Below are 26,656 nucleotides of genomic sequence, written 5' to 3'. Positions count from 1 at the left end.
GTGATGAATTTCTTTTTGCCATGAATGGCATGAATAAGCACATCCATCAGACATGTTTACCCGCATTTCAACGCTTTCCATTTAGATTACATATAAAGCAGCCAGCCATGCGCATAACAAACAGGAGAACATAGTTTTTAAGATTTAGATAGTTTGACGCTTAGATATTAAGTATTTGTATTATTTTCTCAGCCGTGTAGTAGAAAAGTGACCATTGCAGGCAGACTGCCTCCTGCCACAATGTCAGCCCCTTTTCTCCAAGCAATTATTACTTCCACCTGTAGGCACAGACCTTTACAAAGCACACATTTTATCTTTTTAATCTACGGAATGTCACCAGATAAGATTACACTCAATGAGAGTCTGGAACTTTTGACCTGAGTCAATTGTTTAAGCTTGCTCTAGTGATTGTGCCATCAGTAAACTGTGTCAGTTGGTGAGTTTAGAATGGAGGTCCACTGCAGTAAATATAGTCAGTCAAAGGAAATTAATTCAATTACATGGGAGAGGAAAGCTGAGCAAATTCATTTTAAGTGGTGAAAATCCTCCTCAAATACAAAAAATTAGGTTAACATTGGCTTGCTCGAACAAAGGAGGATCTACAATTTGTAAACTAAAACTGACTAACACTGGGACATTACGCTCTATAAATGATAAATGCCATCATCCACTTAAAAAAGAACACCTGGACCTACTGTTCCTACAGAGACATTAATAGTTAACTCTGGATCTCATTTAAACTTTGTTTGGAACTAAAACCGCAGCGCCTTCAGAAGCAACAAACAGTGTCTCCAGATTTATTAAAGTGGAAAGTAAAAGACAATTATAAGTTCCCTGTGCAGCAGTAATGATCTTATGTTATGTGGAGCCTTTAATGGCGATTAGCAACAATTAACCAAGAACCTATGAAGGCACTTAGTCCCTCATATAAATTAAAATGTGAACAATTACGAGTTTTATGCACAATATTAAAAATGTTGAGACAGTGTTATTAACAACCATTAGTGTGTCAGTGGGCTCTGGTGTGACTACTAAATGCATGCAACATTACACTGTATATTTACAAATAAATATAAAATATATAAAATATTTCCAAAATGTCTCCCCCATGTGTATATAATTTTGCTAAATTAATACAGTATATTAAAACAATGAATAGAAATAAAATATGGCCATTACCGGTTTACCCATATTTGCAGATTTTGGTCTCCAAGTTTTTATTTTTTTTCATCATATTTTCACAACCATAAAGGCCTTAAATTTTCTCCGTAATAGGTGTCATATCGAAACTAAAACAATCACACCACACCAAACAGAATAGCATAACTAGCAAATAATAAAACAAAAGAATGACCAACAAAATAAATGACACAAAACATTACACTTTAAATGCTATTTACATGCTCCCAGCATGCTTTGCGGCACTACAGGGGTCATTAGTGCCATACCAGCATGCCGCAAAATATTTCGTTATTCACGGGGGTGTAAGGAACACAATCCCCCGCGAATAATGGTGGAACACTGTACTCAACAATGAGGTCTGATGAGGACAACATTAACTGGGTATTTTTTCCAGAGAGAATCACCTTTACAAATGCGCCGTCACCGCAAGAGTTTACGGAAGGAGACACTGCAGTCATCGTATGTGATGTCATCAGTTCCCCTCCACCCACCATCCTCTGGAAATACAAAGGAGCTAGAATTCAGATGGAAAAAGACGGTAAGACGGCCATCGAATGAACACCATATAAATTAAATTCAAAGTGGCGTTCAAGATTGTCAAGCTGCGAGAATTATTACATTACGAGACCACTACTAAAATTGGAGTGGCGCATCGATGGAAGCACCTCTCCAATATAGCAAAATGAAGATTTCCTCATATGTGCTTCTAGCCCAACATGGGATACATATTGTCTGAAATGAGATGCATATTTCATGAAATGGTATGTAGTGACTGGAAAATAAGGTGTTCTTAGGGCAGCTAAATGCAAAGACTAATTTCCATTGTTCTGGTTTACAAAGTGGGGTACATTCATGATTGAGTGGGAAGGTACAGATCACTTGATTGGCTCCAAGAAAAAATTTCAAAATCAAAATAAGTGATAGTATATGGATTGCAAAATATTGTCATACAGGTGTGCTGAGACCCTGACTGTCATAAAATGTGAAGATGTGGATTTTTTTGGGGGGGGGAGCTTTTAAGGGGAAGTTAAGCGTTTCCCTTTGTGTGGCAAGTCCAAATTGGTGAATGTTGAGCCACTCAACAATGAAATTTAGGGGCTGCTACAGAGCCATTTTTGTGTAGTGTATGACTTGGCTTGATGTGTGTCGGTGCCAGATTTTGTCCGAATTAGGCCATCAAAAATACAATTTATTGAAGATGATGATGATAATAATAATAATTTTTACAGTTACAAAAGGGACCTCACAGCGGTTGCTGCTTGGGCAAATATAATATAAGCTCTTCTTGAAATTTTAACTTCTTGTCAGGTAATCACCTAAAAATATGAAACCAAAATTGGAATGCGAATTGGAAATGACTATGATATAAAAAAACCTATACAATATGGTGCCATGTCAGAATACAGTCCCATTGTTATAAAAATGCAAATGTACTGTAATAGGTTAGTGACTGTGTCCCTTTTTCACTCTCAATTTTATTCACGATGTAGGAGGTAAAAATTAATTTGCTTTTGAATGTGAAAATATAGTTGTGTTATTCACCCGAGACCCCGAGCAATATCACAGTGTATTGAATTGTCACTGTCACATTATAACACAAGCTCGTGCGGGGGCTGTAACTGTGTTTTGAATTATCACAATTGACTTTATTAGGTCAACATTTCATTTCAAACTAGTTTTTTTTTCTTGAAAGATATATTTTGTATGGCTTGTATGTGGCGCATTAATAATGAATTGCTCCTACAGTGGTCCATCTGAACACAGTTCCCTTGATGTCCATGTTGCTCTAATATTCTAGAGTCCAGTAACAGTATAGATGAGATTTTTGAAATTACATTTAACATGAAAAAAATTGCCACTGTCTAGAGCTACTATATGCTCAAAATGAGATCTGTTTGGTAAAATAAGTCATTTGTGTATGTGTATATTTTACTACTGGGTGGCACAGTGATTAAGTGGTTAGCACGTCTGCCTAACATTTATGAGGTTTGGGCTTGGAGGTCCGGCCTTACTACATACAAGTTTGCACGTTCTTCCTGTGTTTGCATGGGTTTCCTGTGGGTATTCAAACATTTTGCCACATTTAAAACATCCACATCAGGTTAACTGAGGATGCTAAAGTTGTGGTGTCCTAACTTTGGTCTGGGGGTTACCTGCACCTCGTCATTATTTATTAGCAGCCCATGGGATAGAATAAAATTAACATTTGACATGACCCGTATCGTATGCCTGTACTGTAGTACTTTCTAAAATTATTGCATGACAGGAGTAAAGAATGAGTTAATTCTTCCTTGTTTTCAAACAATCACACAACATTTGGTCAGATGTGACACCAAGGGCAACTTAGTACAGAATGTTCCTGATTTTATTCTGTCATTTGGCCAAGGGCAACCATAAAATCCCAAGAAATCATTTACTTTTTCCTTGATTGTTTTTTTTTCATTTTATACATAGTATATATACAAATAAGTACATTGTTACTTGGCGGAACAGTGCATGACTGCCTCACAGTTCTGAGGACCCGGGCTAAATTCCGCCCACGTATGTGTGGAGTTTGTATGTTCTCCTTGTGCCTGTGTGGGTTTTCTCCAGGAACTTCAGTTTCCTCCCACATCTCAAAAACATGCATGGTAGATTAACTGAAGACTCTTAATAGTTTGTAGTTGTGAATGTGAGTACAAATTGTTTTGTGTGCTGTGTGATTGGCTGGCGACCAGTTCAAGGTCTACTACATCTCTTGCCCAGAGTCAGATGGGATAGGCTAAGGCACGCCCATGACCCAAGTGAGGACAAGCGATGTGGAAAATGAAGGAATGAATAGCTATCGTAACTTTGCCGAGCTTTAACTACACTCATAGGTTGTTTTAGTATATTAAATAAAAGATGTCAAAGTGGCCCTTGCCCCCATGAAGGAAAATTTGGATACCCCTGCTCCTAATTGTCCTTCAGTATGATTGGTTGTTTGCCCATGTGCTTTGAATTGACTGGCAACCAGTTCAGTTTGCACACTGCCTTCCCCCAAAAGTCAGCTAAAATAGGTTCCAGCTCACCCTCAACCGTGATCCAAATTCAATTTACAAATTTACTCAGTGTGAAATCTTGGCTTGTTCAGTTAAACACAAAGAAAACAGGAAAATGAGCTAACTACATTACATGGGAAGTGATACCATTTAACAGAAATGTTATTTATTCTGGGACAGTAGGTCATCTATCATTGTGCCCTGGAACATCAGTTGGAAATCACTGCATTGACTTATGAATAATACCGAGATGCAAAACAGAGAAACATGAATGATGACAGCTTTGTCAGACACCACTTAAACTACTTAGTCTCTGTGGTTCCATTGAGCCATTCTGCAAACTTTGCACAATCACAGCTGTTTTGCATGACTTGACAATCCCTCATGCTGCTTTTATCTTTATCAAGTTCGCTTTAAGGTGCTGAGCAACAACCACCTTCAAATCCGTGGCATAAAGAAGACGGACGAGGGCTCATACACATGTGAGGGACGCCTGATGGCCCGCGGAGAGATTGATTTACGGGTTATCACGGTCGTCGTAAATGGTTAGCAAAGCTTTGTTGTCTGTATTGTTTCCTTCCTGTTTGTGCTTTTTTTGTGTGTGTGTGGCTCAAAGCGTGAATGTTGAAACAGTTGCCCACAGCAACTGAGGAGCACGAAGCACTCATACTAATGACGTGTGTCTACTCCAGAGTCCTGTGCCAGTGGGACGATATGTGCCCAAAATGTGTTTTGTTGTTTTTATTAGTGAAGCGATGACATCCATCGATTGACTGCGTGTGTGCGCATCTGTGTCTGCCTCTGTGTGTCTCAGTGCTCCCGACCATCCGTGTATGGCAGTCAGAGGTGAACGCCACAGCAGATGTGGGCCAATCTGCCATGTTGACCTGTGCAGTTGATGGTTATCCTGAACCCATGGTGACCTGGACAAGGTAAGAAGTCTTTTTTTTTTTTTTTTTTTTTTTTCTAGAGAGGAAAATGTGACTGACACGAGTGAAGTGTTTCAGCTCTGCGTAGATTGTAATACATTTTGATGAAAATATTTTGTTGTTTTAGGCCGTGTAGCATTTAGTCATGAGATTCATCATCTGCTTATTTTTATTTTCCCCGCTGGAAAAAAATCAAATAGTAACTGTACCAACCTTAGTTCCATTCAACTCATTGTCTTTCGAGATTGTCCTCATTAATATCCCATGTAAGCAAGAGCCTATACCAGCTGACTTTGGGCAAGTGTACACAAGCAAGGGGAGGACATCCAAACTCCATGCAAAAAGGCTGGGATCAAAACATGATTCACCAATCTTTGGTTATATATGCTATCATTCACACTAAGATTTAAACATTAACTAGGTTTTACATGATAAGGATTTTGGGGTGCATGTTCTCCCGTGCCTGCGTGGGTTTCCTCCGGGCACTCCGGTTTTCTCCCACATTCCAAAAACATGCAACATTAATTGGACACTCTTAATTGTCCTTAGGTGTCATTTAGAGTGCGGCTGTTTGTCTCAATGTGCCGTGCGATTGGCTGGCAACCAGTTCAGGGTGTACCCCGCCTTCTGCCCGTTGATGGCTGGGGTAGGCTCCAGCACTCCCTGTGTCCCCCGTGAGGATAAGCGGTGAAGAAAATGGATAAATGGTTGGATTTTGGAGCTGATCAGTGAGTTTAAAAAAACTAACTGATCACTGATCCGATCAAAAGATAGAGCAATGTGTCTATTTAAATTGCTTGTTTATTTACTGTATGTAGGGTACTTGTGTACTGTATATATCTTTAAAAGTATTCAAGTATTTTAGACAGAAGGTAAAATATTAATGACCTCATGGGGGCATTCAAGGATTGGGTACTGACATAAATTTAAGTGTTCAGTCAAATCAAACCGACATTGCAAGATGACAGAAATAATGGGTGCTAACTTAGCGTATTAAATTACTGTACTTTCATGTAAATTACTTTGCATACACCAAAAGCATGATTCAACAGAACGTTGGCCTCTTTTCGTACGGCCGTTTGTGCTAGCACTAGGTTGCTATGCTAAAGAATGTTTTGACTTCTTGCAAGGTGTATTAAAAGTAAGTACCTCAGCCAATCTGTGAATGAACACGTGAATGAATCTGTCATGACCACCATGTTTTTCCTCATTTCCTCCCCACACACACACACACACACACACACACACACACACACCCACACACACACACGCACACACACAATACATTTGCATGATTTATTCTTGTTGAGGTCACCATGATAACGAGTGTATGCGGTCGCGTTTGAGATGACAAGCTAAACTCCAGTGTTTGTAAAAGCCGGGATGCAGTGATTTTGGAATACAAAACTATTGCAGTAGTCTGACAGTATACTATTTAGTAACACATTTCTGAAGTCCTCAAAAAGAACTTCAAAAATACTCACACTCTGTTTGTTGTGGTTGACAAGCTCACAACCCCTGCGAATCAGATAATTCTAAAACTCAAAACATCTGATAAATGGAATGAATTTGCTTATTTTGTTAAAAAAAAAAAAAAACAAGACATCAGGCTAAATATCAGCAAATTAGCAAAATGATAAAATGCCACTACATTTAATCCACCCGGAAAAATTACCATGTCAGAATTTGTTACAGTTCACCCAAAAAACGAGCTGTCTTGACTCAGTCCCATATGACTTCTTCAAAACTATTGTGAAGTCTGTGAAACCTGATTTGCATTAAATAATGAATTGCTCACTTTATTCTGACGTGTTTCATAAAGCTCTTAAAGTAGCTGCAGCCTATAGACCCATCTCGAATCTCCCTTTCATAGCCAAACTATTTTAGAAAGTTATTTTTTGTCAATTCAGCAATTTCTTGAATTCAAATCGACTTTTTGACTAATTTCAAACGGGCTTCTGAACTCATCACAGTACCAAATGTGCTCTTTTAAAGTGCTAAATGATATACAGTTGAATACTGACTCAGGAAAGGTGTCAATTTTGGTCTAGTTGCATCTTAGTGTGGGTTTTGATAGGGTAGATCATAATATACTGCTGAACTGGTTGGAAACGCGGGTAGGACTAAATGGAACAGTCCTGAAATGGTTCAGGTCCTTCCTGGAGGAAGGTGTCACTTTAACTATTGGAACTGCTCAATCTCAATAGGGTCTTTCAAGGGTCAGTTCTTCGACTCCTCCTGTTCAGCCTGCATATGATACCCTTGGGTCAAATTCTTCTTAACTTCAATTTTGACCATCATAGCAATGCTGATGACACAGCTCAATTCAACAGTGTCTTGAGATGACTACAGTTTAGTTGAGGTGTTCTGTCATTGTCTAAAGCAGATAACTGGATGAGCCAAATTTTTCTTCGACTAAACCTCAACAAAACAGATATTTTGGAGAATTGCTATTAATAAATACCTGGATTCACTGCCTTTCACAACCACAGACCAATTCCGAATCCTTGGTGTTCTGATAGATTCCGACAGGACCTTCAACAGTCATATCAAATCAATTACTGAAACTTCCTTTTACCATCTGAAGAACATATCCAGAGTGAAGGCTTGTATGTGTAAACCAGACCAGGAGAAGCTCATCAATGCTTTTATCTCAAGTAGACTTGATTATTGTCATGGTATTCTGACTCGACTCCCCAAAATGAGCATTAATCAGCTCCACCTCATTCAAGAATGCTGCAGCTCCAGTTCTGACCAGAACAGAGGTCAGAGCATATCACTCCAATTCTGTAGTCTTTACACTGACTTCCCATCAGCTTTAGAATAGAATTTAAAGTTCTTATACTGGTCTACAGATCACTAAGTGGTTTAGGTCCTGAATACATAAAATAAATGCTAATGGTTACAAATTCGGCGGGGCTCTTATATCAACAAACTCAGGTCTAACAGTGGAGTGCGGAGTCCAAAGCAAACATGGTAAAGCAGTATTTAGCTAATATGTTGCACACAAATTGAATAAGTTGCCAACAGAAGTGAAGTCAGTCCCAAGTTTGAATGTTTTTAAATCCTGTTTTAAAATTCTTTATTTTTAAAGACTTCTTTCAGTGTTCACTGTTTTAATTTTACTTTATTTCCTCAGTTTTAAATGTTCACTCTCTTTGTAATTAAATGCTTTTAATCATGTAAAGCACAGTGAGTTACCTTGTGTGTTAAATGCACTATACAAATAAATTTGCTTTGCCCGTAAAGTAGACACACCCGCCCCGCGGGGCTGTGTTTTAGCCCCATTCACAAAATCAAGAAAATTTGATAAAGATGCTAAAACTACATATCAATTCAGCACTATAATTATGTCTTTGCATATGTTTTCAGTACTTACTTTCCAATTTTTTATATTCTAAATATTTAATGAATTTAGAAACAAAACAAATATCTGCTTTGATCCCCGAGATAGAAAAATTGATGGATGGGTGTTATTTTCATGCTCCAGGAACCAAATGGCTCTAGAGGCCGGAGAGAAGTACAGCTTCAACGAAGACGGTTCGGAGATGTCCATCATGGACGTTACCAAGCTTGATGAGGGCGAGTACACTTGCATCGCCAAAAACAAGGCTGGGGAAACAGAGCAGGAGCTGAGTTTGAGAGTATTTGGTGAGTGGGGAATACTTCTTTCCTACTGTATAAGTGAGGATAGTTTTGAAAAAGCTCCAAGTGTTGTGGGAATTAGATTTTGGAGTATGTACGGTACGTAGGTGTGGGGAGACAATAGGATACTACGTGTGTTATACTAATGATGAAGTGCTATTTTCCCTTCAGCCTTGTCATGGGAAAATGTAACTAAAATTCCAAAGTACAAGTGTTCATCCAGATTGTTTAGCCTCTTCTACTTTTGCAACCTATAAATATCCTCAAACACATTTTTCATCTTCAAAGCATTGCTGGACGAGTGCCAGTTCTCTTTAAACATTTTTTTCTCTGCTCCCACACAAGCAAGCACCAGCGTTAGTTTGTTGTGCCTTCACTTGTTCAGGTACCTATTAAATATTCTCGTCATTAAACAAACTATATATCAGTGTGTTTTTTTGTAATGACACCGGGAACAAGACAGATGCTCCTTTGTTCGGCAAATAATTACTGGTGACTATTCATGCGGTTTTAATACAAGGTTGCAAATATCTCCCTCTGCTGACTAAGGTACAATCCTCAATTGTTACTGTGTAGAAATGGTACGGTGTTTATCCTCCACAGTGTGCAAGGGAGGGGGAAAAAACATGGTTCAGCAGGAGCACTTTAATTTACTTTGCTCCACTGGCGTCACCCTGAAGACAACAATTTGGTCAAATGTAAACAGAAATGGAGGCCAAGCCTTTTAACATAGGTGTAATTGTCATATTAATTCAAGTTTGTATCGTCTTGTTGTTGCCATATTGCATAGAGCTTATTACAATTTAGCCTCAAAACCTCGCCCTGCATGACATGCTGCTCGTCTGTCCTTTGAACACATCCCAAGTCCAGGACTCACTGGTTGTGACGAATTTGTGCTTGACAGTCAAACCCAAGATCACATACATTGTAAACCAAAGCACATCTGAAATGGAGGAGCAGGTCATGCTAACTTGTGAGGCTTCGGGGGATCCGACGCCCACCATCACATGGAGCTATGGGAACCGTGTCTTCACTGATGGCGAGCAGGTAAACCGCAAATACAGATTTATTAACTGACAGTTATCATGACTGCCGCTGTCACTTGGTGGTCTTAGTTATATTCTTCAGGGAAGGACAATAATTCAGTTATTAATCATTAATCAGGCACCTTCTGTCATTATCATCATGTAATGTCATATATATTAAATATTGACATTATGACATTACATAATATACTTTAGGATGTTTGGCTCCAAGGAAGGAATCAAATTTGGGACTTGAACTGAAGTTTAAGAAGCCCTGTTGTACAGTAAATGACCACAGATATCCCTCCTAAAAACGTCTTTGATTTTCTGAAGCAATTTAATGCACAAGTGGATAAAATCAATCAGTGACTTAGTCCTTTTGACAAAAGAGTGTGACAGATTTGTCAAACTTGGGTCAGGAAATTTCATTTCTGGTTCTTGTTGGGGAAAGTGTGATCTTATGTACGTATGTAAAAAAAAATTTAAATCTCCTAACAAACTGGTGATGCACGAGAGATGGGTAATATCTGATTACTTAAATTCATTGTTGATTATCTTACCTCTCTGGTCCCCGTGTCCGGTTGCAGTCGGCTCCTCCTCTTCTCACGGGTGGAAGGCAGGCAGTAGTTGAAGTTGGAAGTCCCTGTGATTGTCCCACCGGATGGGCCTGACCTACGAGAGCCACGCCTTTTAAACTCAGCAAAAACTTTATAAATATTTTTTTTTTACAAGTCACATCCAGACATATTCAGGATTTCTTGCGGGCCTGGTGTGGTCTCGGGAGAGTGGGGGTGTTGGACTGAGTTTCAGTACGTCGGTTTTGTGTCCCAGTCCAGACACCCTGCCCTCACCCCTCCCTGCTTCCCAAGATCTGAATGGATTGCCCACATTCATCCCTATTCTGTTACATACACCTATGGCTTGAGGGCACCTGCTTTTGGGTGGGGGAGGTTTGGCTGCGGGGCAGCGGTGTCTGGGAGCCCTGCCAGTCAGGGACCTGGCTGTTATCGTTAAAGTGAGGGGAGGTAGGTTCTCACTAGGCTCATGGCGGCCTCTCTGGCTGAATGGCTGCTTGGTGTAGGGGCTCCCTTCTCGAGCCCCATGACTGCTCTCCGGGTTGTCCCCCCAAATCGTTCCTTTCAACCAAACGGGAAATCATCTCGCATTCAGACTGGGAAGGAACGGGGTACATTGTGGGCCAAGTGGGTTAGTGCGTGGCGTTTCGCTTTTCTGAGTCGGACTCCACCTCTTGATTCGGTGTGGTTAGGTCCTCAGCACCCGCAGTGCAGGTACAGAAATGACAAGACATTTCTAACAGTTATTGTGCATGTGAAAGTGTCAGGTCGCTTGCATTGGTCTGCAGATACACATATACACAGCCTTTGCTGGGTGTGGGGCTACTCACTCATTGCGATAAAAATTTTGTGGGTATCGCCTCCTTTACATCCCTACACAAGTATATAATTTGCATAGCCCCTCCCACCACATTCCAGTTGTACAGACACGGGCGGGTCCATGACCCCTGTCGTGCATGCTTCCCTTCTCTCCCTATCCTGTCAAGTCTTGGCCTATATTGTCCTGTTCTTGCCTCACAGGGTGTATGTAGCACTACTGACGCATACAACACTCGTATCTAATGCGTCATTTCACTAGTTATATAATGCTTTACTTTCCTCATTTTGTTTACAGCTAGCGCTTTGTCTTTTGTCTCTTATTTAATGACCTTTTCACTCTCCTTTGTCTTTTCTGGCACTCTCCTTTAAAAACGTTCTGTTCAACTGAACAGCTGTAATTCTCAAATCTCCATTGCAATACCCACAAAAAAAAAAAACACTGGCAGCTTAAAAAGTCCACTGTTACACAGTAAAACTCTTCCAGCATCAAAGTGATGCAGATCTTCCTTTCTGCTTGACTAAAGAGCAGAACAGGACAAAAAAAAAAAGAAAAGCAAAACAAAATTTTAAAAAATGTATCTTGAAGCAACTGAGTCAAAATGGAATCTGCTTATTGGCTACAAATAGCAGAAGTGACATTATTCATAGACAACTAGTGATGTCACTTAAATCCACACAAACTTTCTTTGACTCAACTCCTTCAGAAATTTATATTGTAGAGTACTGTAGACACTATCGGTCGCAAATTTTGGAGCACCCAAGATTTTTTTTTTTTTTTTTTTAAATGAAGCCCATGCAGTTCAAATCCAATGAGTAGCTCTAAATTGTACTGAATGCTATAGTAACTGCTATACGAAAGGTTACGGAAGAGGTTAGGTTACTCAGGACTGAAAACTAATGTAGTAGTAGTAGTCGTCGTAGTAATCACAATGTTTTATGTAGCACCTTTAAAAACATGTTTACAAAGTGCTTTAACAAAGGATGTTTGGGATGCAGTGATGAGTGTAGGGAATGTATATCTGATTGTTGTCTGCATAGCAGAGAAAGTACTCTTTGTGGCGCTTCTTTATTTATCCAAGGAGCAACATGAAAAGAACAAAATGCAATTCAGCCTATAACTGAAGCCTGTGCCAGCCCAATCCCTAGACCTTAATCCAATCAAGGACTTGTGGAGTGACATCAAAAATGCTGATTCTGAAGCAAAACAAAGAAATCTATATGAATTGTGGAATCATTATAGAATCTTGGAGTGGAATAACAGCTGAAAGGTGCCATAAGTTAGTTGACTCCAAGCCTGCAGATGAAGCAGTTGTAAAAAAAAAAAAAAAATGTGGTCATACAAATAATATTGATTTAGAAATTCAAAGTACTGGTGAATCCTAGAATCAAAAAAGGTTTGTTTAAAATAGTTAAGTTTGTTTAGTCAATGGCAAGGGCTTTCAACAAATTGCCCAAATGCACAGCCCTAAGAGTGTGCATATCATGAATGATAGCTCTTCTTGGTTTTCTGAGAATCTACTCCACCTACTTATAGTTTGTTTGACATGTAGCAATAAAAAATATAGTGAAAATGTGAATTCATCTCGTTAGTCATATTGGACTTCAATTATATTGAACACTACTGAAGGTATCTTATTTGTGAAAATGCGGGGCATTCAACATTTTGATTTGCAGATTGATTCCATGATTTCTTAACCAGAAGTATTTCTATGTTCTATGCTTGCGTTTCAGCGTACAATGAGACATTTAAAAATTAAACATTGGGTTATTCTAAAGCCTTTGACCAGTATTGCGGAAATAAATGTATCATTATTTCTCCCACTGAATTCATCTTGTAAATTGAATGGCCATCTCTTATCTGCACACAAACACTAAATTCTGCATTAAAGTGACCTATAAATGAAGTGTGTAACAATGGCATTCAATGAGTGACTTGCAACTAAGCAACCCTTCTAACTTGAATTTATGACTCACATTTTTAATAACAAATAAGTGTTCAACAGAACGCAATACGCGATCATTCATTAGAAGCCAACATGAAATTGGGACATCCCGATGAGACGTATGCAGTACCTTTAACGAGGGTTTCATGAAGTGGATTAATTATTTGCAGGTATAAGCAGGCAAGGCACTACACATTAATCATTAATTACATTATTCATTAATTCCTCAAAATTAAGGCGCTCATTCAACATGGTCTACTGGATCTCATGCAATTAGCTGGACAATACTGCATTTAACTATCCACCTGGAGATGAGATTCCACTTAAACGTTCACAAATGCCATGGAAATAAACCCAAATTCGACTTTTTCCCAATCCAGTACAATCCAGAGGCCTGTGATTCAATTTGACGTCTGCTTCTTACGACAATGTGCATTTGCTACAATGAGCGCTTGGATGTTCATGTACATTTAGCATTTTCGATCACAGTGTTCAGCTCATGCTAGTGATTGAAAAGGTTCTAAATTTGATGCTTTACTATCTACTCTATTGTTTCACTCCTCAGTTATACTGTATGCATCTTTTTTTTCAATTTGTTTTTGTTTTTTGTTTTTTTTTTGCTCCACAGTCATGAAGAGCTTCGAGCTTCCATTACATCCTTGACCAATATTCTCCCATAACATTTAATAGTGAAATCATCAAAGAAATGAACACCTCGCTGTTTTTATCCTCACAAAGCTCATACAGTCTGCTTCCTCAAGGGTCTTGCTATGGCTGCGAAGTAATGAGGGGGAAAATGTTGAGAGAATGGTGTACTTCGAGGCAGGATTGTGGAGCTGCTCCATTACATGCACTCCATTCTCTCCCTACAGGCACACCTAAACAGGATCTATCAGGTATGAAATCGGCGTGGCATACTAATGTACTGTGGCAATGTGCACCTCCAGATTTTGGCTGAAATCCTATTATCCCAATCTGGTGGATATTTCTAGAAAACCCTATCACTGAGACGACGGGTGCATGTGTTCCAAGTATAGCCCATCAAAACGTCATTGATCTTGGCGTAGTAGCATGACATTTGATGGTTTGTCATCATGTAAATTAAAACAAACGCCATTTTCTTTGTCTCCTGAGCACTCTCAATCTTTGCATCGTAGCATGAGGTTGCCTCATCCATCTCCATCTCCATATGCTAGTCTAGACCAGCATTTCCAAAACTTCATCACCTCATTTTTCATCCTGAGATGTGGTGCTCCCCCAATCCTCTGCACACCCTCAAAAGAAATTGATAGCATCTTGTTTGATCTTACAATCATGATCAAAATGTTCAAAAATAAATAAAAACAACCAGAAGCTTGGCATGGAAATTCAGCTCTTCTTATTAAATGTTTGCTACTACCCCTTCCCTGAGCATTCACCTTATCTTGGTGGAGGGGTTGGTGTGTTCCAGTGGTCTTTAGGAGGTAAGTTGTCTCGGGCTTTGTGTCCCTGGCAGGGTCACTCGTGGCAAACAGGTCCTAAGTGAAGGACCAGACAAAGCACGGCGAAAGCTCCCCCATGACCATAACAATCTCCATGTCCATATGTACACTTGGCACCAGGATACCATAGGAGAGAGTTCAATGATCAACTTTGTGGTCTTGTCATCAGGCTTGTGTCCGCATGTCTTGGACACTTGGGTGAAGAAAGGGGCAGAGCCGTGAATTGAAAAACCCCTGATGGTGTGTTGACTCCAATAGTGGGGGAAAATCCTCGATCGACCCCAGAGGCCCAAACGTAGGAATTGTGAGTGCCTGCTGGGAACGTCTGAAGGAATCCTCTGTCAGACGGAGTTTTAACTCCCATCCCCGGCAGAACTTTACCCACATTTCACAGGAAGTGTGGGAGATTGATTACAGGGGGGCCATATTCCACACCTCTATTGTGAAGGCTGCTGAGCGGAGCTATGGACCTAAGGTTATTGGTGGCTTTCATGGCGGTAACCCGCGTACCCATTGGTGTACACCAGAGGTGAGGAATGCCGTAAAGCTGAATAAGGAGTCCTTAGGGTCATTTTTGGCCTGTAAGACTTTTGAGGTAGCGGAGGGGTAACGGCTGGCCAAGTAGAACATAGCTTTGATGGTCACTGAGACAAAAACTCTGATGTGGGAGGAGATCAGTGAGGCCACAGAGAAAGACTTCCATATAGTTCAAGGAAATGGTGGTCCACCATCCAGTGTTTCAGGTGGGGAAGCAGTGTACCGTCACTTTGTGTAGCAGGGATGGGGCGCTTGTGACCTCGAATCAGGACGTTGTATGTTGGTGGGGAGAATGGGGAGACCTCCACAATTCCACCAACACACCTTCCCATGAGGAAGCAGAGTCTGGGATCTCTGAGGGGTGCGCTCCTATCGCCGGCGTTAAGATGGTTAAAAATCTCCTCTTTGCGAAGGGCTCCGGTGTAGAAAAGATTGGCCCGGAGTTTCGAAAGGCTCTGGATGTTCTTGGGCTCCCCAAATTATCTGAAATATCACAAGGACTGTACCTCTAGATTGGCAGACTGGGCAGGTGGTCCCTTTTACGGGGACTGGAGCGTGTGTTCCAAATACGTGGGGTGTCAAACTCCTCGGCCTCCCTCATAAGATCTGTTCAGGGGTGCTGGAAAGGAAGTCGAATCTCAGATTCAAAGGTGCTTGTCGTTCAAGTCCTGGCCTTGGAATGGTGTACCAGCTCTTCAACCTCAGCAGGGTCCTTGAGGGTTCACGGGAGTTTCCCCAAGCAGTCTACCTGTGTTATGTGTCCCTCGGGGAGTCCTGTTGGGGGTACTTGGGGGAGTATGGTGCACCGAACCCCCTGATATGGGCCCTTTGGTTTTTAATCATGAGCACCCTCAGGAGGATGCATCACATTTTAGGAATCCCTGATTAAGCCATATTGACATGAGTAGTGGGTTTTCTACATTTAATTCACGCATTTCCTTCAACATCCAACAAAGGATGTGCCCTCCTTTGACTCCGAAACTCCTGCCCCCACCTCATATGCTCCCCCCAAAAGTCAAAACAATTTTTTCTGAAAAGCAGGCATATTCAAACAACATGAGGAAAACTTCTACTTGCAAGCTGAAGTTTTTGTTGTTTGGAGTTAAAAGTAAAGATTCCCCAAATAAACCTTTTTAATTTGTCGAAGTAAAATCAAAATTGACTGACTCGTAACCCATGTGTTATTAATATACCAGAGGCTTGTTTATATTTTTTGATTCTATGCACCACAGTATCGGAATCCCTGGTCTAGACAGCCTAACATTGTTGTCGTGGTCACCATAAATTGACTGTAAAATTATCACTCTCTTTCCGATCTCTCTTTTGAGGGTCAAACACTCGCTCACTCAAGGTGTAACATCAGTACCGGCCTGTAAAGATGATGGTTTTTAATGGTTTCATTTTTCCATCTGGTTTCAGTGTGTCTACAAAAGAAGTACAGTGTTTTTCCAGCCACCTGTCAGGCTCACAGGCGCAAGTGTTTGATCATCAAAAATAGATTGCGAGCAGCACACTGCACTCCAAATGCAAAAAGAACACTACGGCCATATGATGCACGTCACGATATGCCTGTTTTCTTTCCGCCCACGATGCAGAGGCGCACTGTCACACCTCCCATTTTATCCATTTTAAAGTGGCCAGTGTTTAACACTTTGTGGCTGTAAAAACATTTACTACCACTACAAAAATTAAATCTGGATGTGGCAGCCGAGGAAAGTAGTTTCCCAAAACAGAAAAACAGGCAATGACCCGTGCAGTCGCATATGACCGTTAATGCACAGTGGCGACACTATATTTTGCTCATCTCGAGTACAGGCTCAAATAAACTTTTAGCAGCCTATGAATGAGCCTTTTGTCTAGTCAAGCACAAGGATAAAAATATTAGGTTTCAGGAAATTTCTACTTATATTTTCAAGCATTCATCAAGGATGCAAAATCTGGGGTGGAAAAAAATGCATGGGGAAATGGCTGCTAATTGTTTGGTTGTCTTGTTCTGTTCATCTGTCACACCATCTGTATTTATCATAACAGCTGTATTTCATCGAGGATGGCTGCATCCAATAAAAGCGCATCCATTTTAGTCGATTATAATGCGGATTGAGTGTACTACATTAAAAAGCCAGTGTACCAGTGCATTGCATTGAACACAAGCTAATTAGCTGCTCGTTCAAATTACTTTTCAGTCTGCTTGAAATGTTTCAAATAGAAGATTAGTAAACCTCCTAAGAATTCAAGGTCCTAGTAGTTTGCTTAATCAAAAGTACCGTATGATATAGTTACAAGCATTTAAGTTACATTTAAAAGTGGATTATTTCCATGCACTATAAATGGAGGGGGGAAAAATCGTCAGTCTGACATGAAATCAGACAAAGGCTGCACGAGTATGACCACAATAGCAATTATGATTCTTTTGATATATAAAAATATCGTGATCACGATTAATAATCAGGATTATTCCTCATATTAAGGAAAAATCTTCCTACAAACAGTATGCAACATTTCCACTGAAAAACGAATCTAAAAATGAGAATAAATGACATAATAGAAAATAAATGTACTCCCCCCAAAAAAATCATTATTTTTTTTAAATCAAGTATAACTGAATGAATATGCTATTACAAAGTGCAATCATGAATTGCAACTTAATGGAAGCAAATATAGTAATGCTTAAAAGCAATAACATAGGGCTGTAAGCAGTGACTAGTGAATTGTCAAGGAAGGATACGTATCTGTTTTTCTCATTGACTATTGGTCATCCATGCACAGTCACAAATTACAAAGAATTCAACAGTTGTGATTTCACTCTCTATTTACTTCTGCCATTATTTCTTTTTTTTTTTTTTAAATGCATTCTATGATCGGTAATACTGTTTTACTATGACACACTGCCTCGACGCCAACATTCCCAGAGGGCCAACTTCAAAGTAAAATCTTGATACAACGACATCGAACATCAAGGCCATTTTAAGATTTTGAAAGTTTGCCACGTTCACTGCCATTGACTGCTTTAAAAGTCAAATGTCCATTTTAAGTCAGAGGGATGGCACTGAATTATTTTAATGAAGCCTTAACCATGTCTGTGCCTCATGGTGGCTGACTGACAAGGTTGCGGGCACTGCTACTAATGACCCACTTTCCATATGAAGCAGTGGCCACATTTTAAATGTAAAAAATAGCCAACAATCAGGCTCAATTAATCGTGGCAGCCAAAACTGCATTCACTATTAGAATTTGAATAATTGTGAATCCCTAAACAGATGGAACTTTTTCTGTTTTCGATCAATTAGGACTACCACAATTAGTTTTGCTCAATTGCCAGAAAACTGAGCAATGGATTTTTTTAAAAGTAAGTTATTATTATTCAGAAGTTTACATAAGATTGAACTAGACACATCTGAAACACAATGTGTCTTTAATATCATGAGAAAGTCAAAAGAAATTTGATTTCATATCATCCATTGGTGCAGTTTCCAGACAGGTGACGTTGCCACATTCATCTATTTAGACAATGGTACAAAAGTATGAACACCATGAGAAAGTCCAACTCTCATTTCCCTCAGGAAGGAGACGGGAGTTTGTCCCAGCGATGAAAGTGCATTGGTCCGAAATGTGCATATTTAAAAAAATTCTAAAAGACCTAAAACAGGAAAGTTTTAGTCTCCTTGTAAGTCAGACAGAGAGGAAAGTGATTTTATTTAGTGTTAAGTATCTTGTTTCACAGAACAACGAACATAAAACCTGTTCTGAATCTCTAACCACGTTCCCTGGACCATCTAATACCGGTCACCCGACTTGCAAACGCATTTTTATAGTGAGTATAAAAAGGTGATAAGACAAGACATGGCTGATTGGACCTGTTTGTTAACGTTTTTCCCTGAGCTAAACTCGGTAATACAGTAGTTGGGCCTACTTGTCGAGTTCCCCACTCACTTCTTGAACAGATTAGTAATTACTTCAACATTTATACAAAAAAAAAAATCACAAACAAACAAATGGCAATGTTAGTTTCACAGGATGGGCTTTAGCTCTGGAAGCTGCAGGAATATACTGCATTGTTGGCATCACTTTGCTGTAACGCTGCCCTCATTAAGGCGTGGGTTCTCCTCCATCATTATTTCCAAATGTTTCTCTTTCTGGCATGCATTTAATGCCGTCACCCCGTGGAACTGTTTTGAAGCAGACTTGGTACTGTGTAGTGAAAAAGCTGCAATAGGTTTAGAAGACAGTTTCCTGCTTTACTATTTTGACAAAGTCATAAACCGAACTTGCCAAATGGAGGTAAAGGTAAATGAAGTCAAGCCAGAATTGTGCAACGTAAATGGGTATATGATTTGCAAGACAAATAGATTTCCAGTCCATGAGGTTTTATTGTAACAGGACTACAGTTGACCTCACTGGTCTTTTAGAAGTCTGTTCCATGCCTGCTACACTTCCAAGCATATCGAATCTCATGTGCTTTTTCTCAGACATACAAATGACAGAAAGATTGACATTGCTTGGGCATGGACTCTCATACACAATCATAAGACTACTTATGACGTACTCTGCTCCAAAAGGCATTTTCGTTCTGGTTAATACATTCATTCATTTATGTTCTGAATGTGTTGAAGAGAACTTTCCCAGTTAGGAGATGGGAGGTCGGCGTCGATATCATGGCCCCTCCTCCCATCTTCCCCTTCCCCTGCTTTCACACTCCATTCTCAGCCCTCAGCTCCTGTTGTAATGCAGCTTTTGTTTCAGGACAAAAAACTAAAGCAACTCGTGTTACAGCTGCTGCACTCTGACAGATTTCATTGTTCCTCTTGCTTAAAGACATTTCTGTCTTTCTTTGCTTGACTTTTCTCACGGCACACCATTTTCTGTAAAAGTTATCACCCAGAAATGCATTTCGACTAGGCTTACACACCACGATATTCAGCATTGTCATTGTACAATAACAGATGTGCAAAGCTTGCTCCCTATGAGAATTGGGCAGGAGATTGCTATAAAAAAAGAAGCAGTGAGTACATAAATTAAAAATGTGGAGAAAATGACCATGTCCAGAAATGTTTGGCAGCCTATGAGATCGTTCTGTTTGTTCAAACAGGTCTTTGCACTTTGTTTTGATTATTTAATGTCAATGTTAAACGGGAAGAGATGTATAACATTCAGGAAATTTCATTTCTAGGCAACCCTTTATTCGCTTTTCATCTTTTTTGAGTCCAGTGGCATGGTGGTGGACTGGTTAGCACATCTGCCTCGCAGTTCTGAGTAGCCGGGTTCAAACCCAGCCTTGCCTGTGATGAGTTTCCATGCTCTCCCCATGCCTGCGTGAGTTTTATCAGAGTACTCCAATTTCCTCGCACATTCCAAAAACATGCATGGTAAGCAATTTAAAAATTTTAAATTGCCTGTAGGTGTGAATGGGATTGGTTGTTTGTTTATATGTGCCCTGGGATTTGCTGGGGTTCAGGGTGTAACCCGGCTCTCGCCTGAAGATAGCTGGTACAAGTGCCAGCACGCCTCCAATCATAGTAAGGATAAGCGGTACAGAAAATGGATGGAAATTCACATCCCTGGACAATGTGATGGAACATTTGAGTATTAATGAAGAGGTTTTGTCTCATTCACACGCACATACAGCATCGAAAATAAGTCTTTCATCCATATACATTTTTCTCATTCAATGTACTTCCCAAAGGTGCTAGTGACCTGACAAGTTCATCATCTATTGGGAACAACCAAATTAATTAATTAAAAAAAAACATACAACAAATAAGCTCAGAAATTAAGTCGTGTGTAAAAATGTGAAGCAACAAGGGGAAAGTATTGAACACAAAGAAAGGAAGCTGCAAGAAGGGATGGAAAGCCAAGAAAACAGCTAAAATCTATATAGAATGAAACAGTAATCCAGCCCCTTGTCAGTGCAAATGATTATCAGAATGTTCAGTCCTAATTGATGGCTTACAAAAGAAACTGATTGCCCATGTGTGAGTCAAGACACATCTCATGATGGGTTAGAGCAGAGAGTTGTCTCAAAGGCATTACAAACTTGTTGTAAAACATCATGATGGTATTGGTTACAGGTGCATATGTAAACTTCTGAACGTTCCTGTGAAGACGCTTGGGGCCGTAATACGTAAATGGAAAGCCAATCATACCGCCATAAATTTGCCTCGATCAGGTGCTCTTCGGAAGATTTCTGACAGAGGAGTGCAAAGAATAATGAGAAGAGTTGCCAAGGGCAAGGACCACCTGTGGAGAGCTTCTAAAAACCTTGGAATTAGCAAATACTCTTTGTTAAAAGGAAATTAATAAGTAATGCACTCCACCACTATCTATGGTCTGTATGCTTATTCACCATGAAGGGACCCATTACTGGGGTGGGGAAAAACCCATCTTTAAGCTTGCCTGGTCAGATGAGAGCAACATTGAACTGTTTTGAAGCCACAATGCACACCATGTTGAGAAATGGTACTGCACAACACCCTAAAGCACCATACCAACAGTGAAGTTCGGAGGTGTAAATGTTGATTGTGTGGGGGTGATTTTCAACAAATGGAACTGGTAAACTTCACATTATTAAAAGAAGGATGAATGAGCAAACGTACGGAAACATTCTTGACATAAAACTGCCATTTACAAGGAGGATGGAAATGAAATAAGGGTGGACTTTTCAGCTGGCTAACAATTGAATGAATGATAATGAATCTAGAATAACTCAGTCAATCGCCTCACTGGAATCCAACCGGAAATCTATGGAAAGAACTAAAACTCAAGGTCCATAAAAGAAGCCCATGTGGAACCTTCTAGATTTGAAGACTGCTCGTGTGGAGTAATGGACCAAAATCACAACAGAGCAATGCATGCGACTAGTTATACTTTATGTATATATGGATTACTTGTATTTGTTCCCAACATCTGGTGAAATTTTCACGTTAATAGCACCTTTGGAAGTAGTATATTTAGTGAGAAAAATGTTGATGTGTTACTATTTTTTAGCCGTTCTATATTCCTTTTAAGTTGGTCAAACATCCAGATTTCTAATTAAATAGTATGTTCTGTGCAAGAATAGGAATTAGCCGATTCCAAATGAAAGGGTAAAGTCCATTAATGTGGCAGCAGTTTAAAAAAAGGACTTCAGAGACAAGCTATAATTGTACAATTGTTGTCTTCTCTGGAAACAAAAGGCACCTGCGGGCCTGAATGCTCAGTAATGCGGTGATTCAAGGTTGTGGCTCCTTAACGACATACACACGGACTGTGTTGATCAAAGGCTTTGAAACACTGTCAAGGTTTTGCACATTTATGAGGTTTTCTTTCAGGGATTCCAAATTCGCATCATAACAATACAGGGAGATAAATTTTAATGGAGGAAATAATGAGTCCCGATGGATCTGTCACTATGATTGTTCTTTGGATTGGTTTGGATTGATTGCATTAGGACGTCTTTGTCTTGTTGTCCCCCCACACACACACACACACACACACACTTTCGGCTGCCATACATTTTGTCTTAAACAAAAATGCATTACACATATGACAGTGATGCAGTGCTTCTGCAGTGCACAGACAATGTCTCGTGCTTGGATGAGGTGCTGATGTTCCACAATATGAGGCTCTCCAATAGATTAGAACCATAACTCTTCTGCAGCATGGCAATGACAACATGGCTAACTGCTGTTTGCGTTAATGTGCAAGGTTTCACTGGGATGTTACAGGACCAACTGTGGCTGGTCCTGACAACACTCACAAGAACACTCTCATAGCTCACCATCGTACTAAAACCTGCCGTACGAGGCTCGTGGTTGTGCAACAGTTTCAGGCCAACATTAGATTTGGGGTTTTAGTAACGACATAAGCATATATGTCTCGGAACTGTCAGTTTTTCAGAGGAAGACTATTACCACCATTACTCATATCTTCTCATTCAGTCACATTCCAAAGCAAATTCTGTCTAATAAGATTAGTTGTTTTATAAAATACATACAGCATATATATTTTGTATTTGTCCTAGATGGTGTATAATTATGTTTTTGTCTCCATTAGAACACAACCAACGCTATCCAAAACCAAAGCGGCAGATATTTTACTCCGACCTTCCCTTCCACTTGAGAAGTACCATGGAGCTGCCTCTCAAAGTTAAATGGAATGGAAACTTACTTAATGTTATTGTAAACACCTCCATCTGTCCTCCTATTTACTAATTTATAATGGCAGCAAGATGACTGTGAAAAAAGGTAGTTGTTAAAGAGAGCAAGTCATGGTCAAAGACTTTTGCACAGTTCCATGTATCAATTTTTAATTGGAGTTCATTTCCATGATGAAAGAGAAGTCACAATGAGGCACAATATTAAACAATTAGACTCACAGATATATTGTGTACGAAAGTGTACAACCCCCCATTAAAATTTCCACTTTCCTTGTATTGCAGCCATTTGGTAAAATCATTTAAGTTCATTTTCTTTTCACATTAATGTACACAGCATTCCATATTGACAAGAAAGAAATCTGTTGACATTTTTGCATATCACACAGGCATAGGTTCTCAGACCATCTATTCAGTATTTGTTAGAAGCACCTTTCAGGGTGAATACTGTACAGCCATGAGTGTTTTGGGGATTTTTTTCACACCTGGATTTGGGGATCATCTGCCACTGGTCTTTGCAGGTCCTCTCCATTTTTGTCACGTTGGAGGGTGAATGCTGGTGGGCAGCAATTTCAGGTCTTTCCAGAGATGCTCAATTGGGTTTAAGTCAGGGGTCTGGCTGGACTATTCAAGAACAGTGACTGAATTGTTCTGAAGTCACTCATTCGGTATTTTAGCTGTCTTTGTGTTGTTCTAAGGTGAACCTTTGGCCCAGTCTGAGGTTCTCAACACACTGGAGAAAGTTTTCATTCAGGATATTCCTGTACTTCGCTGCATTCATCATTCCTTCGACTGCAACCAGTTGTCCTGTCCTGTAGCTGAAAAGCACCCCCAACAGCATGATGCTACCACCACCATGCTTCACTCTTGGGACTTTATTGACAGGCGGTGAGCAGTGGCTGGTTTTCTTCACACATGCCACTTAGAATTAAGGTCAAAAAGTTTTATCTTGGTCTCATCAGACCAGAGAATCTTATTTCTCACCATCTCAGAGTCCTTCAGGTAGGGTATTTTTTTTTTTTTGTTTTTGTTTTTTTTTTAAAGGAAAGTCCATGTGGGCTTTCATCAATTTTGCACTGAGGAAAGACTTCTATAGAACTACTCTGCTAAAAAGCCCCGACTGGTGTCTAGAGGTTCCGCCCATCTCCCGTCTGTATGTCTGGAGATTGGCCACATTGATCTTTGGGTTCTTCACCTCTCTCGCCAAGGCTCTTGTCCCCCGATCAGTCAGTTTGGCCAGACGGCCAGCTCTAGGAAGGTTTCTGGTCATCCCAAATGTCTTTTATTTAAGGATTATGGAAGCCACTGTGCTCTTAGAAACCTTAAATGCAACAGATTTGTTTTTTGTAACCTTGGTCAGAACTGTGCCTTGCCACAATTCTGGCTCTGAACTCTTCAGGTAGTTCCTTTGACCTCATGATTCTTATTGACTCTCACATGCACTGTGAGCTATCGGGTCTTATAAAGACAGGGGTGTGGTTTTCCTTATCAAGTCCAATCAGTACAATCAAAAAGAGGTGGACTCCAATGAAAGTGTAGAATCATCTGAAGGATGACCAGAGGAAATTAGCAGCACCCGGGTGTGATATGAGTGTCAAAGTGAAGGCTCTAAATACTGATGGCTGTGTGATATTTCAGTTTTTGTTTTTATTAAATCAGCAAAGAATTCCGATTAAAATTTTTCTGTCAATATTACGGGGTCTTTTATGTACATCAATGAGGAAAAAAAAACTAGTGTTAAGTGCTTGTTTATATGTGCACTGCGATTGGCTGGCAACCAGTTGAGGGTGTATCCCACCACATGCCCAAAGTTAGCTGGAATAGGCTCCAGCACTCCCGTGACCCTTGTAAAGATAAGAGGCTTAGAAAATGGATGGATAGATAATTATACCAAATGGCTACAATATGGAATGGAATAGCAGTGAAAAATGTAAAATAAAAAATTGTGTGGGCTCACAGCTACCCAATTACCCAAACTCAGTAGACTGCATTTATAATGTGCAATTAGTGATGGATGGAGTTGGGCTGTGATTTCATTGATTGTTTCATTTTGTTTTTTTTTAACTGACACTTATTCCAGCTGATTTTTTTCACTTCACAAGTTTCCTCGGTGGGTCACTTGATGAAAGAGCTGTTTGCCATTCTATTTGTTCCACGAGCCATCACCCCTCACCTTCTTGCACTAACACATTCTCCTCCAAGCATGTCTTCTGTAGAGCTTTGTGGCTTGCTGAGCTGTGTCTGCCATTTCAAATGGACATAGCATGCTGTCCTGTGTAGCTCAAAAGCTTTTCTTCAAAGCTGGTTGAAAAATATTTAATATTCACATTGCATTTTGTTCCCACCTCCGATGAATGGAAGCCTTCTGTTTCCCCTTTGAAAATAAACAAAAGATGCCTAGTAGCCCATTTGGTGGATTTAATTGCTCACACAAGTTAACTGGTGAGCTAAATTGAACTCTGTTGCTAGCTTAAAAGAAAAAGAAGTCAAAACTAAAAATGAATCCATGTGGGTCTTTTAAGTGCTCTTTATAGTAATAAATATTACATTACTTTATGCCACAAATTACAAGACTGTATGGCAGGCTATTGCAGAGCAACATAGCGTACACTATACATGGACCTAATAAAAATACTGGAGGAGTTAAAGTTTAGTGTAAACATTCTTACAATCTTCTTAGAATTCACTGAAGTATACATTATTCGGGCATTTAATACAAGCACAAATATTACAGTTTGAATAGTCTAAAAGTAAATGTAACACATCTTTGTCTTTTCTTTGAGTCTAAGATGATGAACGCTGCAAGAAAATATGTAGCGAATTGATCCTCTTAACACCACTTTTTAATGCCAGCTCCCGATAAACCGAAGACCTTTTTTTAATCTTATCTTTGCAAGTATATAGGCTATCGTGATGCCAGTAGACGTGGTACTTCATGGATCTTAGACAAAGTGTTATTCTAAAGAAGACACAACAATAGGGATTACTGAAACTATTTCAAGTCCAAGCCTTTTCTGTCACACAATCGTCAACATCAAGCGTATAACCCGACTGGATGTGTAGACTGTTGAAACCAAATATCAACTTCCAAGGGCAGGTATTAAAGATGGACCGAAAATAATCCAACACATACCACTTACTACTTCCATAGTTTGCAGCAACAAAGCTTTTTTCTCTACCCGCACAAGGATTGCCTTCCAAGAATCACTCTGCTTCTTTTTTTGTTGTTTGTTGTTCTCTGTGTCCTCTACAGGCATCATGGACTCGTCCTGAGCAGCACAAGGTATTCTAAATGCATGTTTTGTTTTTTTTTTTTTTTGGGGGGGAGCAGGAGGGGGCTTCTTTTCCTCACACTCATCCATCATCTGTGTC

At 39.8% G+C, this 26,656-nt stretch overlaps 1 protein-coding gene and 1 long non-coding RNA gene across 8 annotated transcripts in view; one reads left to right on the top strand and one right to left on the bottom strand.

The window, feature by feature from the left end:
• Positions 1-26,656, top strand: part of ncam1b (neural cell adhesion molecule 1b) — a 95,298-nt gene that overhangs the window by 40,282 nt on the left and 28,360 nt on the right. For 2 of the 7 annotated variants that reach the window (XM_061827885.1, XM_061827890.1), the window contains exons 4-10: positions 1,577-1,720; positions 4,610-4,747; positions 5,017-5,134; positions 8,622-8,782; positions 9,681-9,823; positions 14,011-14,034; positions 26,538-26,567. In XM_061827885.1, the coding sequence (XP_061683869.1) occupies positions 1,577-1,720; positions 4,610-4,747; positions 5,017-5,134; positions 8,622-8,782; positions 9,681-9,823; positions 14,011-14,034; positions 26,538-26,567 (758 nt within the window). The remainder of the gene's footprint in view (positions 1-1,576; positions 1,721-4,609; positions 4,748-5,016; positions 5,135-8,621; positions 8,783-9,680; positions 9,824-14,010; positions 14,035-26,537; positions 26,568-26,656) is intronic. The other 5 variants (XM_061827886.1, XM_061827891.1, XM_061827889.1 and 2 more) reach the window with 3 other exon arrangements.
• The window catches only part of LOC133505039 (uncharacterized), a 106,025-nt gene continuing 89,730 nt past the window's right edge, over positions 10,362-26,656 (bottom strand). The window contains exon 3 of the long non-coding RNA XR_009796130.1: positions 10,362-10,473. This is a non-coding gene — a long non-coding RNA (uncharacterized LOC133505039). The remainder of the gene's footprint in view (positions 10,474-26,656) is intronic.

Source organism: Syngnathoides biaculeatus, chromosome 8 (genome assembly GCF_019802595.1).
Source record: "Syngnathoides biaculeatus isolate LvHL_M chromosome 8, ASM1980259v1, whole genome shotgun sequence".
Classification (NCBI taxonomy): domain Eukaryota; kingdom Metazoa; phylum Chordata; class Actinopteri; order Syngnathiformes; family Syngnathidae; genus Syngnathoides; species Syngnathoides biaculeatus.
Note: the sequence above shows the minus strand (reverse complement) of the source record. Positions and strands in the feature narration are given on the sequence as shown.